At 46.8% G+C, this 20,623-nt stretch overlaps 1 protein-coding gene across 4 annotated transcripts in view; it reads right to left on the bottom strand.

Moving 5' to 3' along the window:
* Nucleotides 1-20,623, bottom strand: part of KANSL1 (KAT8 regulatory NSL complex subunit 1) — a 101,551-nt gene that overhangs the window by 74,390 nt on the left and 6,538 nt on the right. For 2 of the 4 annotated variants that reach the window (XM_049800825.1, XM_049800824.1), the window contains exons 1-2: nucleotides 18,080-18,513; nucleotides 6,194-7,580 (exon numbers count right to left, since the gene is read on the bottom strand). In XM_049800825.1, coding sequence (XP_049656782.1) covers nucleotides 6,194-7,497 — 1,304 coding nt within the window. In that variant the 5' untranslated portion in view covers nucleotides 7,498-7,580; nucleotides 18,080-18,513. Of the gene's footprint in view, nucleotides 1-6,193; nucleotides 7,581-18,079; nucleotides 18,514-20,623 lie in introns of those variants that run through there. The other 2 variants (XM_049800822.1, XM_049800823.1) reach the window with 2 other exon arrangements.

The raw sequence follows: 20,623 nt of genomic DNA, 5'->3' as shown, positions 1-20,623 counted from the left end.
CAATTTTTTAAGTTCTCTTCTCCCTAAAGCATTTTATCTGAGGATGGCCCAGCAAAGCCATCCAGCTCTCCAAGCCTTTGAAACAAGACACTTGCAAAACGCACCATATCCAGGGTGTGCCCAAAACACGCTCCGTGGAAAAATCTGCTGGGGTAGTGCCAGTTTAGCAAGGAAAACATTTTCCCCCAGCTGGAAGTCTAGCGCAGCGCTGCTGCGGAGCTAGTGCAACCAGAAGGTATCTGCTAGAGGAGAGAACAAAGGAGGGGGAGGAAAAAAAAGCCCATGTTACTGCATAATGAAAAGCAAAATCTTTCAGGAAGAAAAACACATCTGTGAAGTACACCTTTACAATATCTTTAAGGAAGTCCATTTCTGCCATTGCTTCAGTTTTCATCTTACCCATATAGTAATTTTTTATCTTGTGTCAGTATTAACAAGAACAAAAATGCAGCTCTAAACTGTAGCTGCTTACAGATGCTGGTGTAACAGAATACAAAAGTCTTTTCCCCATCCCCCACACCGGTATATTAGACTTCAATATTAGAGATCAGCTCTAAGTGGGGCCCCTTTCCCTTGCTCAAACACCAACTTCAATTTCACATGAGATTGTAGGAAAGCAGACAAGTTACCACACTAGGTTTTTAATGCCAGTTCACGTTCACAAACTTCACGAACATTTTCTTCTGCTGCTTCAGATGCTGTGACAGACTTTTTCCAATGAAAAGTAAAGTAAATATTTATGCAACCCTATCCAAAGTGTCACCCACAAGTCCTAAAAAATCTGAACTAGAGCCTGTTATTACTCGCTGCCCCACTGGGTAAAGGCTATAGAGACAAAGCATAGTTTATTGGTAGTGCCAGACACCAAATCACTTCCAGTCCTCTGCAATATCTTTCATACACCAGCCCAGCGCAGCCCCACAACCCAAGAAACAGGCAGAGAAGATCTGACACCGAACAGAATAACCCAAACCCCCCTGCAAGAGCATGAAAAGCATCTGCAAGAAAGATGCAGAAAGATGCTTCGCCTGTATCCAACACCCCACACAGCAAATTCAAACACTTTCCTGCACCACAGCACCTGACTTCACTGCTACTCTTCGCACACGCGACCCAACACCGAGTGCTGGCTCCCTTCTACTCCCCCTGAAACAACTGTGACTTCAGCCTAGAAAGATAAATTTAAACCAATGCATCAAACTCCCTCTAGGATGAAAGCCAACAACATTGCCTTAACCAAGTTCTGTGGATGGCAACATGAGTACCTGTACCAAAACCACCTAACCTTCCTTCCATACTCCAGTAAGGCCCGCATGAGGATCAAGGCTCAAATAATCATCAGAACCAACTTATCAGACATCCATTGTATCTGTAAAAGGTGTACTATGACTAACATTAGTGGAGAAACAACTGACTCATTTTTCTTAAGATCTTTCTCAAACAGTGTTCTGATTTGCCCTCTTTTCTTAAAAGCAAAAGGGACTTGCAGAGTGTCCTACTTACTCTGGATACCTGATTAAGCATTTCTGAACAATGAACTGCTCTCTGCTATTCTGCTTTCAAATGCAAAGCAAGAACATGTTCAGGATTTGTTCTTTTTCTCTCTTCCCAACTGAAAGATGCTTGAGGGACAACTCTCTTGACCAACATATTGCTGCTGAGCAGCACGAGGATTACAAGCAATTCAGGTACGACAGATGCAAGTTTTCATAAATAGCTGAGAAATAGAAGGTTAAGCATTGTGCTGTTGTCAGTACCTACAAGCACAGCTAGAAGTCAAGAACAAGAAAAACACCACAAAAAGCCAAGCAGGTAACTGAAAAAGTCATAAAGAGTAGAGACAAACTTTTAGGATTGCTCTACACAAATCGGAGTTAGTGAAACATGTTTGTGACCAGTAGGAAAAGCTTCCTTACTCCTCACAGCATGAGATTTGCCATCTGAATTACAGCTCCATGAAGTCACAAATTTGAGAAATGCTATTTAATAGATCTTTGAGACACAGGCTTCCTTATCATGCTCTCGCTTGAAAAATACAATCAAGAGAGAAAAAACCAGAATTTCTAAATCCTATTTCTCAGTCAACTGATGCACCAACTGCAACTACCCCTCGAACAACCACTGACACAAGTGCCACACGCATCCCTCTCCAACACAGGACTTTGAAATTAGTGCTGACAAAAGCACTCCTTAGTGAGAAATCTTCATTACTACTCCAAGTCCAGCAATTCTGAAATCCAGACAGCACAATGTGACACAGCACAGGGAGGAGTCAACACATGGGCTTCCAAGGCTGTGAAATGATTCATTGCAACAATGAAGAGCAGAAGGTGCTTGGATTTCCCACCAGTAAATGGGCATAATTGAAGTGTGCTTAGGCATCATGGCCACAGGCATTGTAACAACCACAACTGAACACACTGTAGGTACTGTCTGACCCTTGTAAAAGGTGGTGTGAGAAGTTAGTCACCAGGAACTTCAGTTCACTCTCAGCAGCTTGATGTAACTGCCATCCAAACAGTGACTTCCCAGATAAGAAATCTGAACCAAAATGTAAATTCCAATTAAATATTTGTTTTCACTACCGTTTCAGAAAATTTCTCCACGGTATGCAGACTGAAGTTGGGGATTACAGAGGCTAAATCACATACCGCTCACCAGCTAATGACTACATTGCTGCTTGACATAAGTAACTAATCAGCCAAAAATAATTGACAAATTCTGATGAAACTAGTCTACAGTCAAATGCAAGACAACCAAAGGAACCAACCAGTCTGAGAGAAGCAACTACTATAAAGATGCACAAGCCACATGAAATATTTCCTACTGCTATGTACAGGGCCACAGAAACACCAGGACTTTGATTATTTGCTAAACCATCACTGGCCACATAAGCCAGAGCCCAGCCAGCAGCCCTCCAGCTCTGTGAGGAATTTGCATGCCCTGCTCGAGCAACCTTTCACAAACAGCAGTTCCTGATCCTACCACGCTGACAACAGCATTTGGGCCCTTTCAAAGTAGCACAGGTTTCGCAGTCGCAGACAGCTGCTGCCTACGGTCACACCCAGCCAAAGAAATTCAGTACGATTCTCCACAGGGGAGGTTCCAACCTGCCTTCGTCATCACCGAGCAGAGGCAAAGCTTCTCTTCATCCTAACTCTGCCACCACGCACGCTTTTGAAGCAACACGTAAGAGGATCTTAGCTGTGAAGCAGCTTATTAATCCGAGAGCAAATGAAACGCAACATGGTGGTCCTTGATCCACATAAACCTAAGAACGCATCACGAACCAACCCTGTCTGCACGCGCTTTCTTTCCCCATCGGCTGCATGAGAATCAAGAGCACCTTGTTAAACCAAGCCCATAGCTGGCAGGGCTTCGCAACAAAGGTGTAACGAATACCTCCCTGCTTTGTTTATGCATTACATGATGGCCTGGTTATGCACCTGAATGACAGCACCTTCCTGGGTAGCAGGTCTGTGAGTGCTTTAGAAGGACCTACCAAGCTCTGATAGATCCCTAATGCTACTGGAAAGAAGCAATTCCTCAGGGAGATGCTGCTCCAGCCAAGATCAGGTGGGCCAGAACAGTACAAATGCTTCGAAGTCTGTCCTTGACCAGATACTCATTCTGGAATGCCATCATGCCAGAAAAACTCAAAGGTCAGCTCTTATCTAAGCATGATGTAAACACATTTTTGTTTCATTTGCATGCTTCTACTTGAATCTCATGGCCACTTACTGCAAGCAAGCTACAAGACACACCGTTAGTAGCATAACTCTCACTAAAGATCTAGAAGCAAGCAAGCAGTCAGTTTCTTGGGGGAAGTCAGGGGCATCCACAGGAGCAATACACAGCCAAGGGATGCCGACTGAGGGATGAGACAGAAGTTTTTACACGCATTAAGATATTCCATCTCGCTACCAAATTAAGATAATCAGGGTGAAAGTCTTCCTTTTAATAAGTAAATTCAGCAAGCTGCAAAATCCAGCCATACTTGAGCAACCCTGCAAAAAGCCTTCGCTGTTCTGTGCCCATACAAACATAAAACAATGGTTCTGTACAATAAGCTGGCCCAAGGCGGCTTCCCAGTGGAAAAGTCAGCTCTTCCCCTTCCTGTCTCTTAGCACTACTTTGAAAAGAATGGTATTTAGATGTACTCAGATGCTTGTACTAGCTCTTAAGGTTGACTTCAGGAGTTTTGCTAACAAGCACAAATGTGCATTCAGCCTCAACTTCAGTAATGCCAGAGCTCATGAGACCCAATGTCAAAGCACTCATGCCAACAGGACAGTCAATGCTGGGAAGACTAATTACTAAATACCCACAGGCATAAACTTTAAACGAGGTTTGGTGGGCCTGGCCTAGATGCCAGTATGCATACACACCAGCTTCTGAACCTACAGACAATAGAAGGATCATTCTTTTTATTAGCTTTAAAAATCTTTGGCTTTTTAAGAGTGCTCAGGAGGTTGGGGAATGTAAAGGCATGACTAACACAAAGGGCAGAAAAGTCAGCAAAGAATTTCACGCATCATGTCTCTGAATACCGCACTTCCTCTTGGGATTAAGATGAGTGGCAAAGAAATTTCACTTTGCTAGACAACACGTGAATCTATGAAACCCACAATATGGGAAATTTAATATTACTTTGGACAGAATCTTAATCAAATGTCTCCTCTAATAACTATTACAATACTTATAAATGCAATTTTACTACTAATCCCAACAGTAAGTTTGTGGACTTTATAAAACAGGAATAAAGTTATTAAACTCTCTTTTCCAACAGCACAAAAACGCCTTTATGTCCAGCCAGCAGGGATCACATGCTCGGCTACTAGCTTTGCACTGGGAGAAAGCCGAACTCATGCCATGTTTGAGACTTCACATACAGAAATTCATCCTATGCTAACATCCCAAAAACACAATGTGACATTTAGCTGGAATTTAATATTAAAGAGCTGTAACATCTGTTTGCTAGCACTCATCCATATGAGTGTGTTCTTGGAGGATGCTGAAGTTACCCAAGTACACGCACTGTTCATGTCCACCTACCTAGTTCAGTAAAATTTGTGTCAACACAGCACTCGACCAGGCATTAACATTACTTTGGACAACAGGTATCAAAATACGTTCCATTATTTCTCCACAGATCTGAACAAACCCAAAATAGTGCAGGCATGCAGAAGTCATAGTGACTATTTCCAGCCTTGATCAGAAAGCTGTCCGCATTCTAGACAGGACCCCGGTGACTGCTACAGGGAGCTTTTTGTCGACCACAGCTATACTTCACAGACTGAGATTTAAGTTCAATAGGTCCATCAAGGTGAAAGAGATCATCCACTGATGCAAGCAAGATTTTACACAGACTAGACACAGAATATGGCCTTTTAAGAGATTTGTGCAAAATACTGTGATATGCACTCCTACGGAAAAGTCTTGTTTTTAGAAGAAAAATCCCCCTTCTTCCTTGACCTGTCTCAAGACCTTTTGCCTTGACAAGCATCTTCCTCCTCCACACACAAACTGACACCTAATACTTATGCAAACAGCATCCAGTTAACAACATAATTATGAGGCTGTTGTCATCATTTAATGCAACTCACAGACAAGAATAAAATTCCCAACAATAAGTTCCCAGATTCAAGAGAAGAACACACTCACTTCACACTTCCACTGGCACTTGGACCAAATCCTTTCAGAGGTTTTTTTCCAGGCAGTTGGTTTAACAAAAAAAGTAATTCCCCAGTCACAAACATGCTGTCAGCTACAAAGATTCAGGCTGGCCTTACTTTATGTAACTGGTTTACAACAAAGATTCCCATTGTAAAAAGATAAACATTTCATTTCAGGGACAGGTCCAACACATCATGGAGAGAACTGTTTATAGTATTTCGGGTTCGTATCTGCAGCATGCTTGTACCACTCCAGCCAGGCAGTATTTTCAGGACTTGCAGCTCCACAAGAACACCAACAACTACCATATGCATGAAGAATTTTATCTTGTGTTGCATGTGCTGCCCGAACTAGGCAGTGTGCTGCAAATCACTCCACGCTAGTTTTAACCATTACTTCTTTGATCTAAGCCCATCAAAAAAGAAGTGTTCCTACAAAAAAAACCCAGATTTTCCATCTGGCACTTCACTTTGCTCTCCCCCCGCCAGAGGTAAGCAAAGCTTGACTTGCTACTTACAGCGGTACATGGGGTTGTTCTGGGTCTGCTTTGGTCAGTTCCTCTTCTTCAACGTCAGACTCTCCTCCTGAGCTGCTGTCAGTGACATCCGAGTCAAACGCTTGTTCACTGGATCTCAAGTTGGCCATACCACTGGCCGTGAATCTCTCCAGTTCTTCTGATATCGAATCGCTCTTCAAGAAGCTGCTTAGGCCTTCTGAAGTAACTGTCTCACTCGCAGCTTTTCTCAAGGCTGCTTCCGCTTTTCTGGTCAACATCAGCTGGCTCCGATGCCTCAAGGGGTCCAAAGTGGGAAGCTTGCTCAGAGTTTTCTCCAAGAAGCCACCCAACTGCTGCTGGATGTGTCTCTCCACCTGCTTTGCCTGCACCACCTGCAAGCGTTTCTGCAGCCTGCGGGCACGGTTCTCAATGTCTGCCTGCCGTCGCAGCAATGCCCTCGTCCTCATCTCAGAGTCAAGAGCACTGTGGTGACCCACCAACAGAGAAGGTTTCTGCTCCTCCAACTTACTGCTCCCAAAGTCAGAGTGACTAGCAACACCAGGCAACCTAGTCTCTCCACTGCCACCCTCGAGCACCCGCTGTTGCTCCATGGAATTAAGGGAAGATTTGTTTGCAGTGCTATTATTGCTAAATGGAGTTGTGTGCTCTGCATCAAGGCTTCTGTGTGGAAGAGTGCAATTGGTCAACCCGGTCTTCAAGTCCCCCAATTCAGAACCTCCTGCATTATAGTCAACACCTTGGAGGGCAGCAGAAGGAGGAGCACACTTCCCACCATTCAGAGAACTAGAGTTTTCATGGTCTGAATTGGTACTTTTGGCCAATTTCTTGGCCAAGCCATTTACAGGCGCTTGTGGGAGAGGTGGCTGGCTATTAGTACTCATTGTTTTTAGATTCTCCAAAGTGAATTCCAACACTGGTTGCCTCCCCAACAGATCACTTGTTTTCAAGAAGGACTGAGATAAGAGAGTGTGAGATTTAAGGACTGTCTGCTTGTTGAAGACTCCTTGCAGCTTCAGAGGCTCTTTTGAAGAAACAGATGTTACATCCGAGCAGAGGTAAGAGGCTACTAGTGGTTGCAGCTTGCTCAGCTCTTCCTTCGTAGGGTTGTTTCGGAAATCTAAACTGGGATCCTCTGGAGCAATGGCTTTCCTTTTGGTGCCGTTGGCAGCCAGGAGGATGTTGTTGGCGTTGCCGTTGCTCTCGGCACTGCCAGGCGACAAGGTGGAGGACGGGGGAGCCAGCTTGAATCGGATGTGGTGAGCTTCAGCTGCTGCGTCAGTGAGAGCGGGCGCCATCGCAGCCATTCAGCACAGAGAGACGGGAAGTCCAGCCTCTCCCGGTGCCGAGGCCAGCTCCACTGCCTCCCACTGCCTCTCCCGAGGGCAGCCTACAAAAGGTAAGGGAAAAGAGAAAGTTAGGCATTGCACTTGTAGAAAATAAAACAAACAAGAGGGACAACAGCAGCGAGACTTAACGACTTAATGCTCTTGGTAAAGCCACGCAAGCTGCACGTTCAGCACAGCATCTTCCCTCTGCGACCACCAGCCCTGTGCTCCGCAGCGCCATCCAGGCACCAGGCAACTAAAAAGAGAAGCAGCAACACGCAAGCTGGTCCTCAGGATCTCCCAGATCTAGTGCCTGCCTGTAACTACTATTCTAATCTTTCAGTCCATCCACTGAGCACAGCCTTCACGAAAGGTCCAGCCATGGTTACACCTATTCCTCAATGCCAGCAGCTCACCAACTTCACCTTTAAAATCCTTCAGCTACATCTATAAAACAGTTTTCACTGCTTCTACTGCCAGCTCAGGTGTATTAAAAATGACAAATTAGAACTATAACATGTAACAGAGACAGGGCTTGAGGGGAACAAATCTCCATGTGCTTAAACTCCCAGTGGTTAAAGAAACTCCACCACCCCACACCCACAGGCAACCCCACCGCTTCCCTGAAAGCCTTGGATTTGAAGAAAGTAGTTTCCCTGGTGTATATGAAACCTACTTTCCCAGAAGTACATTTCCGAATAAGCCAGGTGATTTCCAATGTTAGCTATTCCCATTTCTCTTTCAAGAACATGGATAAAGATTAACCCACATGCACACCATGACAGAGCAGTTCTACGCTGACTGCAATAGCAAGCCATGGCTTAACTAAACTAGATCGAACAAGTTAAGAGACATAACCGAAGACCTTTCATTCATGTATGTACACTGCAACCATTTCCCACCTGCCCACCTTCAAGTTTCTGGTCATTTACCTACCTTCTTCAGCACTAAAAGTATCAGTGTTTTTTAATGCCTTTTTTTAAACTGCGTTCACATAACCCACTGTGCTAACAGTGCAACAGTTACTTTATTTTCCTTTTGCTGAAAAATTTATCCAGCACCTTCATAAGCTATTTCAATGTCAATTTAATGACAAAAAGTTGCCCTGAACTCTTGCCTGATATGCCAATCCTCTAATTTCACATAAATTTGCAGAAGCTTGTTGTAACTGTTCATTAACGCACCTCAGTGACCGAATTAATATACCACTTTACAGGAAAAGCAAGGACTATCTATAAAGCTTGAATATGTTGAATGAGCAAATTTAACAGCCAGTTTTGTTTCCAGCCTCATTCAGCTGCACCACAGTTGCTCCCCAGTGTCAGACCAGGTGCTTCCCCATAACAGGGACCATAGACAGACATTAGGGCTGAAAACCACTAAATAGTAAAACCTGAATTTTTGTGAAAAGTCAGAGATGAGTTAGAGAAACCAACCCACCCCCCCAGGGAGGGAAGGCCCACAGGGCAAGCGCAAAGTAATTTGCTCTGTTTGGTTTCCAGTGAGCATGTATGTTGGCCAACTGGCAGGCTCATCACCAGGTCTCCAGTTCAGGCCACCCACAGTCTTGCTAACTAACTCTCTCACCAAATCCAGTTAGGTGACAGAGGAAGAAGACAGGGAAGCAAGGATATGCTCACAGAGGAACTGATTTAAAAAAAAAAAAAAAAAAAAAAAGATAAATTGAAGCTATTCTAACAGAAGTACAGGGACACCAGAGATGGGTTCAGACTTCAGAAGTCCCCTGTTGACAGAACTTAGCACGTTCTGTAATCAACTATACCTTGTCCTTACTGAAAAAAGGATATTGCATGCCTAAAAATCTACTGCACACTCATTGAAAATGGCTTTAGGCACCACTTGGGTCCCTAAATAAAGACTGAACATTACTATTCAAGGGGAAAAGAGAAAAAAAAAATTTAAAAAAAGGAACTTGCAGGGAACTTTCCGCTTGTAGCCAAGATGCTCTTGGAGAGGAGGGAGAAAAACTGTCAGAATAAAGGACTTCCCCCACTCCAGTCTCCTACCAAGACCTTCACTACAGAGACATGTACACTTGGAATGACTTCCTAGTGGGTGCTCTCAGTTCTGCAGAAACACGCTGGTCTGTCTTCCAAAGGAACACTCTGGATCTGTGCTCTTCACCACAATTACCAGCACAGCATTGCAAGGTATTGAGGGCAGCTTAGGAAATACCCATACTGCAAAAAAAAAAAAAAAAAAAAAAAAGCAGAAAAACCTGCACTTGGTGCCGACTGCAATGATACTTCATGAATATATCTGCACTACACTGCAGCCATTTAGGAGTTTACCTAGGCTGAAGAGTATTTTAGAGCAAATTTGTAGGTCAACTTCAGTTAAATTAACAGAAGTAGAAAAAGGAAGCAAAACTTTCATACCGCCTTTTCCTCCAGGTTAGCAAACTCACTTTAAAAAGAAAATCCTACTAAGCTACTGCAACCCTCCTTGGCTTCACTTTTAGTTGGGTGGACAGCATTTAAAATACTTTGGAAGCCTGGAAAGCCTCCCTTAAGAATAAAGCTTTGTTCTAGCAGCTTAAAGATGACCTCCAAAAGTTATTTGGTGTATTTTTTAAATTTTATTTAAGTCCTTATAAATTATCTGCATGCTAGACAGCACTGGTTTTTCTAACACTGAACTAGATCTCTACTCTTACCGACAATCCTTGGAAAAAATATTAGGGAACATTTGTAAGCATGTTCCTCGCCCACCCCATTTATAGGTTTGGTTGTTATTAAAGCCATATTAAACTTATCAGGAATTTCTTCCTAACAGGGAATTGGAGGGAAGAGCATAGCAAGGCATCTCTCTGAGGTGACCATAGGAAGGAGGAATAAAGAAAAGAAAAGGTCATTCGAAAGGACACAGTCTGAGGAACCTTCAAAGCATTCTGAAAATTCTGATAGTAATTCCAAGAATTATCCTGAATCTTTTGTCTGCCTCTGGGAATCAAACCACGCTGGCAAGTTCTACCCAAACTGCTATCACCATCAATATTATTAGATTGATGTGAGCATCCACAGGTCCCTTTTTTCAGCATTTCTCTACCAAGGATCTACAACTCCCAGCACTTGAGTTGACACGCATGTGACCAAGAGGCTTCTCCTCCTGCAGAAGTCCTGCTGGTAGACAACTGTTAGAATAACCAGATTACCACTCCAGTTCCACCACCACAGCGCGCCTGCTACAGTACAAGCTCCAGTCCTGCCTTCAGCAGCCGTGGCACAACACCTTGTGCTGGACTTCACTTGGGAAGATCCAAAAGGAGCTGCTTCTGGTAGGCCAACACGTCATTTACAACATGTCTTAAGATAATACTCAAAATCCACAAGCACGTTCTTTATTTCACTTTAAAACTAGAGCACTGCCGGAGTAGTTAGCATTAATTAACAGAAGAAAGATGAAAGGCTCTAGTAAGCAGGTAAAAACAGGGTAACCGTAACTCGCCCATCTCCCTTCACTTCCCGAGGAGTGCATGCGAGGCCACCGAGGGAGGAGAGCCACCAGGCCTACTCAGGTGGCTTCACCCACAATTCCACGTCAGCTACACCAACATTCAAACTCTTACCACTTTTTAAACACAGAGCAGAGGGAAGAGCAGGAATAAGGTCGAGGCAACGAGGGGATGTTAGAAGAGGCACAAGGAACGGGCCCAGTCACACTATACCCCGGAGCAGCTATCGGGTCACGACACCCCTGAAAATAATCCTTCAGCGTGCTGACTTATTCAAGACCATCTGCTTTTAAAACCCAATTTTACAACCAGACGTTGAAAGGAGAACTGGGTTTCCAAGCACATGATTTTGTGCAACACCCCAGAAAATAACCCCAAAACGAACACAGGAAGTTTTTGCTCTCCGAAATCTTTGTTACAAGAGTTTCAGAGGGAGAAACCAGGCACCTGTGCTTCCAGTGAGGTTCATGAGAAGATCAGAGGAGCTCTGAGTCCTGGACATGGGAAGTACCGATAGCCTCTCCTTTGCCCACCCATCTCAAAACTCATTCCAGTTTTTCTCCTGAAGGGTTCTCCATGCCCTCCCACCAGCAGGTCTCCTCGCAGACACCAGCTCCCCCATGGCCACCGAGCCCTGCACCCGCCTGGCTTCTGCCTTCAATCCCTCCCAGCACCGCCTGGTGAGACACACATCTACCTTGCATATTTATATTCCCTGAAATACAGTTTAAACACTTGACATTATATCCAAAATTCCTGCACACACTGTCTAGTTTCATCACGTGCCAAACCAGACTGGGACTGCTCTTTCTAGTTGCTGCGAGGCCTCCTTACTTCCCCAGATCTGCTCCTATGAGGTGCTCACCCAAACCCACCTGGGCGCATTCCCCTTTTCCTACAACTTGCACAAGAAATGAAGACAGAAGAGGTTGCAGGTAGTCATGCAGAGACTTAAGTTCAACACATACGTAAAGGACAAATAACCTCCATGTTAAATGCAAGCCTCCCCCTCAGCTGACTACACGACCACCCGCGAACTCCTTCACCTCCAAAGCTCTGCCCTACCCAACAAAAAGGTTTTGCAGAGGATACGTACATGAAGGTGCTGTTGCATTAGAAGCAGTAAAGGCAAAGCTACCCTGAAGGAAGTGAGTATTATACCTATTCCCACTTCCTCTCTCCTCCCCCACTACGAATCAAGAGTGCAGCCAACTCTTGAATTTGTGTGGTTACAAATGTCTTTTAGAGGAGAGAAAAAAAAAAAGCTAGAATAAAATCCCTATACACTTCATTTTGCAACAGAAATACATCATCTATGCTTCTAACCTCAACAGTCAGAGTAAATTAAAAAGTAGGTGCTCAACACACAAGCTAACTCTCTGGGCCCTAGAAATATCTTCCGCATCAAAAATGTACATCTACCAAAAGTTATACCTATTATGCATAACAGATCCTCTACATGCCTTTTGTTATCACCTTTCAAAATTTTATAGCTGTTAAGACAGATGTTTACCAATTTAGAGAGAGATTTACATGAAAAGTAACTCTCAAAGCTTTAATTAAGGAAATGTGACAGACAAGTACAGGACGATAAACTTATTGATAAGCCAGCTATCACGTGCAGTTTGGCAGACTGTACGCTTAATGACCTACATTTGGGAAACAGGCTTTTTCTTTTAAATATTAATGAAAAAAAGATTAAGAACATACATAAGGACCACAGATTTTTTACAATATATACATGAGTACCTTCCACGTATATTAACACTACAGATTCGCACCTAATCTCTCTGAGAAAAGTAAGAATTTTAATATTAAGAACATCCCACGGAACGGTACTTATGCACTGGAGCAAATAAGAAAGATATTATTGAGCTCCACTTTTATAGCCTTTGTTTCCGACCAGAAGCCCTCAAGATTAAAATAAAAGCTGCTGGTTTCCACTTGCTGGTCTGCACGAGTGGCAGTCTTTTGCTCAACTCTAGAAACAGCAATGTGACGCCTCCTTCTTCAAGAACAATTTTCTCTTATGCCTGTGAATTCTCATTGGATATGAATAAATCAATTGCATAATCTGAGGGAGAGACAGTTTTATCAATATGATGTCAGAAAGAAAAACAAAAGCCACAAAGCAAGATTAACTGTCATTTCCCCAATCAAAAGTCTGGAAATTTGAATCATTACAAGCGAGAATGCCTTCACCTGGAAAATGAAGTGGCTTAGAGATAAAAATACCCACTGCTGTTAAGTCACTCTTCAAAAAAAAGTTGCTGTTTACAGCCAAATAAAAAAGAAATGTTGTTCAAAAAACAATAATGGGACATTTGCACAAAGAAGCAGTATGACAGAGACAAAAAAAAAATAGCAGCCTTAATTGTGAAATCCGGGTCTCCCCCCATTCAGTATCAGAGATATTTTGTTTTTCTTTCGCATAATCTGGGCAAGTTGCCCAGGAAATATGAAAACCTGAACTCAGGACTCAGGGAGCAAGTTAAACAAAAAACAGAATTGCCTTTTAATTTTAAAGACACATTTTCATTCACTACATGCAGTCATACCAACCTTTGCTCAAAGGCATACGACTGTTACCAAAACTTTTACTCCCAACCCCCGCCCCATAAATCCCACCACCTTAATACTTCATATTTTAAAACAAGGCATATGCTGTCACTACAAAAAGTCTAAATTTTAGAGTTCCTTGCGTTAACTGGCCATGTCCTCAAGAGGAAATAACAGAATAGAGAGGAGCAGAATTAAGTGTCTCCAATCACTAGATCCCTGCCCAATCTGGTAGACTCGTCTCCAGCTGAGTTTAAATACCTTATTTTGAATGGAGTTCATCACACAGTTCTCCAGGACACATATGCTCAGCTAACTGCAGATCTCAGCTTTTATCGCTCCTCGGATCTCAGAGGAGAGAGAACAATCCACAAAGACTGCCACGGCAGCAACTAAAAACAAGATGACATGAACTCCAGAACAGAGAGATTCATTTAATAGAAGGTGATGTTCAATCACACATCACAGGTTCCTTTTTATGGGCCATAATTACAGCCTGAACTCAGTTTGCTGTTTCTTATTTAGAGTAAGGCAACTTGACAGTAACCTTTCCCATCATATCCTCTGTCACTGCAGACCTCAACAGGAAGTTATAAAGATTTCAGAGAGAGGACTCCTAACGTTTGATAAAACTGAAAGTGAGAAATCTTTAAGGTCCATCTTTTGCTAATGTCTCTGAGGCCCGAAGCAGCTCCCGATACAGAAATATATATTTCAATTAAACTTTTTAAAAATAGCTAGGTTTTTTTTAAAACACTTGTCCTTCCACCAAATCTGCAAAAAGTAAGTTTGCAGGAAGAGATTAGCTAAGAAACAGATGAAGATGCGGCCTGTTCAGGCTGACAGCTACTCCCATTTCCTCTCTTCAGATACGATTTTCTTACCCTTTTTCCTCTTTTTATTAGATAAACAGCACAGTTCCATCACTAAATTCAGATACTGCGCTGTCAAAACTCTGTCCTCCAGAATTAAGTCTTCACGGCTATTAGCATATCCCATTTCGCTGTTTGTCTGACTCTCTACACTGACTTATACTTTGGCAGTCATCTGCTACCAGAGGTTCATGGCAGGGGGAGATCCATACTTATTTTCTAACTTTCTTTGAAACCTGAACACGACCTTACCCAAACTATCCTCTTCCAAAAACACAGGTCTGAACTCGGGCCGAAGAGGACACGCACAGGATTTAATCGAATTATGTTTACTCAAGTCCTGCATCACCAGGACTCTTGCGGATTTGAGTAAGACAACTCCTTGCCCAGCTGAGAAAAAACAGAAAGCCTTTATTCCAATTTAAACGATTTGTAACAGAAAACTGCATCCTTGAAGACGCAGCTGAACTGCTATTTACAAGGAAGGATTCTCAAACCAAGCCGTATGCTGAAGTCTTTGCTGCTTTCATTCCAGATAGACATTGTATTCCTGGAAGTTATGACCAGGGACACGGTATTTATAAAATGCAACAGCGGAAACAGTGCTTCTCAGATCACCTGCCATTCTGACGGCCCAAATGCTAACAGGCTCTTTTTAATGAAACGATAAACATTTTGAAGAGAGGCATGTGTGCAGAACTTACTTATTATTTGGTCTAATCAGTATGTGACCCACCTGAGACACTTCCTCTGCATTACATTCCCATTCAGGCATAAGCTGGCCCACCTGTTTCCCACACAGTGCAGTAACAAAAAAAACCAAAAATAAAAAGTGCAAAATCAGGTGCTGTTACATGGGGAAGGGCAGAGATATCACTGACCTCCTCTCAAAAAAATAGTTCCAGAAAAATATTATTTCCCTTTTCTGGAAAATTAGGTGGAATGGGGTGGGTGGGAGGAAGGCCTACAAATCAAAATATGTGGTGCTCGCCCCTTCCTCCCCACCCCCCAAGCTTTACCCTTTCCCTGCCTTGGTAGGGCCTAGGAAGTCCTCAGGCCTTATCTTTATTTTGCTATACATTAAGTCTTATCCTCCCTGGAAAAGTCTTCCAAGGTTCCTAAGGACATGCACCACTCGCTGCCTGAGCAGAAAAAGGGTGGAGTGCTGAAACTCCAGAGACAGTCTTTGTTCGGAGCGTTCATTAGATAATGGCAGTTGCGTTCACAAAAACACAGTTATAAACAGGGCAAAAGGAAGTGACTTTGGTCAAAGAACTGCTCGGTTTTCACCCCTCACTTACATGATGTCAGAATTTCACCAGTTCTCCAGTTACCAAATGATCTCTGAGAGCAAATGAGACTCAAATACAGCATTTAAAAAAAAAAGGAAAAAGGGGGGGAAAGCCCAAGAGAAACACACAGCCACACCTGCCTGGTCATCTGCTGCTTTATCACCTCTGAAGAGGGAACACAAGTCATCCTCATTGCTAAATCATTACAAATCAGCTATAACAGTATCACAACCAAGTTCCACAACTAACTGCTCCTGCAGCATATCAATCCATTAAGCCCTACACAGCTGTGCTACCTTGGCAGTGTGGCTACAAAAAAAAAAAAAAACACCACCACCAAAACAACAAAAAAACACCACACCACCATACCCATCCCTCCCGCGCCAAAAAACATGCCGCCCATATCTCGTCTTTGACGGTGGCCGACAGCGGACACCTTGGGAAGGAAAAGTGAGCAGCCCCGGGATCCTGGTCCCATCAGAGGGTCGGGGGTTTCCCAAGCTTTGCCTTTACAGCCCCTGGGTCGACTCTGCTTCGTCTCCCCCTTCGCTGATTTAAAAGCCTGCTGACTTCTCCATTAAAGAAATAATATAATCAGATTGAGTGGCACTACTACCCGCACCGCTCCTGTGCCAGAATGAAAATTCAAGAGGACTACGCTAAAGCAGGGGAAGAACATCAGAGGTTTCTCCATGAAAACAAAGGCTATAAAAAGGACAAATACGGTTCTAAAGAGAAAACACTCCTATACAAACAGATCCCTGGATTCATAACTACAGTGGAGGTTTAGTCACACACACAGAGATACGTAACACCTTAACTGCCCCCCCCAAAGTATTTTATATCCCTGTCGTCAGCGGGACTGTGCCACGGCTGAAGTACTCTCCTACTTGCCTACCTCCGAGAAATGGGCTTTTACCTCGCCTTATTTTTAGAGGCACAAATCACACTGTACACAACACATGACATGATGTAACCGCGAACAGACATGGCCCAAACCAGTTCAAAATATAATGGTCAGTCAAAACAAATAAAAAACCTGCAGTTCCTCCCATATCCTGACCGGTTTCATGGAAAACTACAGTTTGTCATTCAAGTGCATTTTACATAACAGACAATATAATCTATATCGCGCCTGTGTTTTGATCCACCTGTACACACAAATTTAAGCAAGCGGAGAGACGACACCTCTGTTTGTAAGGAGGGTCTGCTTTTTTTGTAGAAAATAAGGCTAGTTTCCAATAGATTTGGCGGTGTATTTTTCCTTTTACATGATACCCATTTATACCCCAAAAGGATGGAAATTTCTCTGTAATCAAGCACTGGAAGATGCTAATCCCGTGATGGAAGTAAACACACGTACCGATCACGGAAAGCGTTTCAGGATAGCCGTGCTCCTGCAGCTTGTTTTGAGAAAAATAATTTTGGATCAGCAGGGCCGGTACAAAAAAAAAAAAAAAAAAAAAAAAGGCAGGCGGAAAGTAAATACAGGAAAATGGCTTAGCAGCTCAAACCCACATGAAAAATTACGCTATTGTATACCCCGAGAGAAGGGGAAAGCGCACTGTGACACATCCACGGCTCCCGCACGCAGATACCGGTGACAGCGCCGGGAGCCCACCGGGATTACCGGAGACCGCTACATTAATATTTTCCAGGCGGATTTGGGGACGGAGGAGCTGCTCCCCTCCACGCGTTTTGCAAGCTTGAGGTTATGCAATTTAATATTTTTTTTTTTTCCTGTTTACTTTTAAAACTTCGCGTGTCTGCCCCCCCCCCCCTCCCGCCTCACCCACCCCCCACCCCCCGCAGGTTAGGGAATGGTGATTCCCCCCCCCTCCGCCTCCCCGTCTCTTTCCCTCCCCGGCGGGGGGGGGGGGGAAGTGGGGCCGGGCTCCGCCGCCACCGCGGGGCCGCCGGCCACGTGAGGGGCCCCGGCCCGGCCCGGCGGGACCCCACCGCCCACCCGGGCGCCTCCGGGCCGGGGATTTTCAATTTAAAGTGGCGCCATCCCCACCCCCACCCCACCCGAAAGAGCCGCAGCACCGGGGGTGGAAGAAGGAGAAGGGGGGGGGGGGGGGGGGGAAACGGGCCGGCGGGTCAGCCCGCCCCCGGTTCCCCCACCGCGACCCCCGCACTTTCCCCGGTACCGGGAAGGAAGAGGGGTGGGGGGGGTGGGGGGGTGAGGAAGGGGGGGGGGTAGCGGGGGAGCCGCCTCCCGCCGGGCGGAGAAGTTGGGGCGCGGCGGCCGCCCCGCAGCGGGGCCCGGCGGGGCGCGGCGGCGCTAACAAAGGGGCGGCGGGGGAGGCGCGGGGCGGCGGGCGCGGAACGGAGCGGCGCGGCGCGGGGCGAGCGGCACCTACCACGTGACGAGCGGCGAGCGCGGTCCGGGCGGGCTCGGCCCCCCACAAAATGGGCGCAGTTTGCAAACAAGCCCCGGCCGAGGGGCAGCCGAGGCGCCGCAACCGGGGCGGACGCCGCCAGCCCCGGCCGCAGCCCCGGCGCCCCCCCCGCCCGCTCGGGCCCGCCCCGGCGGCAGGGGGGATGGGCTCGCCCGTCTCCTTCGGCGGGCGCAGAGCGGCGGCCGCAGTCCGGGCTGGGGCGGGCGGGCTGGGGCGGGCAGGCTGGGGAGGAAAAGGGAAAGGGGGGGGGGGTAGGGGGGGAGCGGCCCCCCCACCCCCGGTTCGGGAGCGCTGGGCGGCGGCGGGGCGGGCCCGGCGGGCGGCGGGGCGCGGCGGAGCGGGCGCTGCGGTGCTTTTCTTCTCCCCCCGCTCCCCCCCGCTCCGGGCGAGCGCGGCGGCGGCGCGGCTCGGAAAATGGCGGCCGGGCTCCTTCTCTGCCCTCCCCCTCCCGTCAGCCGGAGAATGCACCGGGGGGGGGGGGGGGGGGAGGAGGAGGAGGAGGAGGAGGAGGGAGAGAGGGAGGGCGCCGCAGCGCCCCCGCCGGCCGTCGCGCGTACCTCACCCGCCGCCCGCCCGCAGCCAGGGGGCCCCGCCGAGCTCCCGTCGCCGCCGCACCGCAGCGCCGGGCGCCCGCCGCGCGGAGGAGCTGCAGTGCGGGAGGGGCGGCCGCCGCCGCCGCCGCCGCCGCCGGGGAGGGGAGGGGAGGGGAGGGGACGGGAGGGGCGGGGCGAACCCGCCGCCTATTGTCCGACCGCCGCGTATACCGCTGCGGGGCGGCTTGCTTTCAACTTCGCCGCTTCCCGCCAGGGGGCGCCCGCTCCGCTCCGCAGCGCGCAGGCGCGCTCGGGCACCACCACCACCACCACCACCCCCCCCCCGCTCAAGGGCAGGGTTCCGCAGGGCCGCGCGGGGCATGCTGGGAGATGTAGTCCGGCACCCACCACCACCACCCCCGCCACGTGCCGCCGTCCCGCCGCGGGGGTCTTTCCCCACCCCGCACCCACGCAGCGGCCCCGTAACCGGCAAGCCCCCTCCCTGCAGAAACTTGCACTGTTTTAAGCATTTCCCCCCCACACCCCCCCAAAAAAACCCCAACACTTCCCGTTTTTCCATCCAAAGCCCGCTCCCTGCAAGGAAAAACTTTGACCGTTTTAAGTGCTTTTTTTCCCCCAAAAAACAACACGTCTCGCTCTTCCACGTCCACCTGCAGCCCCAGGAGCTTTTCACTGGCTCATTTCACCTTCCCCCTTGCCAAGCTCTTCAGCTTTATTCCCAAAAATTCTGCCTAAAAATTCCATTAAAATCCCTAAATCCACAGCACCTAACACCAGCACAGCTTTGGGAGCCGTTACTGCAAAATACAGCCTTGGCTGCAGGACCCCCTGCCCTATCAGCCCCCTCGAGGGCTCCCGATGGAGGTCTGCGTGCCCCCAGCACCTCTGCACCTGCGGGTCTGCAGCCCCCAATGTCAAAGGCTACAAAACACGCTTTTTACGAAATACGCAGGGTCGCAAACCTCGGGAGGGTGGTCTGCAGCTGAGCAGAAGAGGGTTTCTCGTACCACCATAAGGATCCTTTCTCCCTCTCCTCGACAAACTCCATCTCACTACGCGCGCAGGTCGCCCTGAGAGGCAGCAGAGCAGGAAAGCGTTAGTTTGGGACTGCAGAAGCCATTTCACCTCTTTGACCTTCAGTTTTGCCATCTGCACGAGGGTGACACCGATCTGTCCCCCAGCACAGCTGGAGCCGAGGCGTGCACGTTCACCTGACACGCTCAGGGTGCCACAAAACCACTCAATATTGCTGCCAGGCAAAGGCACTCTCCCCCCTCAGGCGGGTCTACACGCCAATTTTGATTTGGTATCTATTGCAGCCAGCACACCAATTCCCCCTCGCTATAGCTATGCTGCCTCTACAGTAGGAATGCAGTTATGCCAATAATAAAAGCGCTTTATACCATCATTTGTCTGCAAAGGGAAAAAACTACAGCAGTGCATGCTGTTATACACAGTCAGAGAGGAGTACTTGCCCTAGGGAGTTGGGTTTAGAGCAAAAAATAAAAGTTGTACTGTCTCCACTGCAGAATTAGGTAAGACCTATGAATACTGTTCCTGTAGCCAGTATGGGCAGTCCTGATCTGGATTATGCAGCACATGCAGAGAAGTTTCTTTCCCTCTCTTGCTTCAAATCCCACCAGCACACAAGGGGAAAAGCAATGCTCCCCTCCTTTAAAAACAGTTTGGAGATACAGAGCCAAGATACCACTACTGCTCTTTAAAATCCAATATATTGCTTAGCAAATCATGCCATAGAACTGTCATTACAGCTGGGTTTTTGGGTCAGGAAATCCATGGGCAACGCATTTCATCATTTTTTCTGCAGGCCTGTGTGGCCACCTACATTCGCAGCCAAAACTACCCCGGAGGCCAGCTACCAACTGTATTTCTGCTGACCAACACAAAAGCTCAAAACTCAGCTCATACTTAAGTGTTTTTCAAGAAAAGT

The sequence above is a fragment of the Accipiter gentilis genome, chromosome 5, assembly GCF_929443795.1.
Source record: "Accipiter gentilis chromosome 5, bAccGen1.1, whole genome shotgun sequence".
NCBI classification, from domain to species: domain Eukaryota; kingdom Metazoa; phylum Chordata; class Aves; order Accipitriformes; family Accipitridae; genus Astur; species Astur gentilis.
The sequence above is the reverse complement of the archived record's forward strand: the minus strand, read 5'-3'. Positions and strand labels throughout refer to the sequence as shown.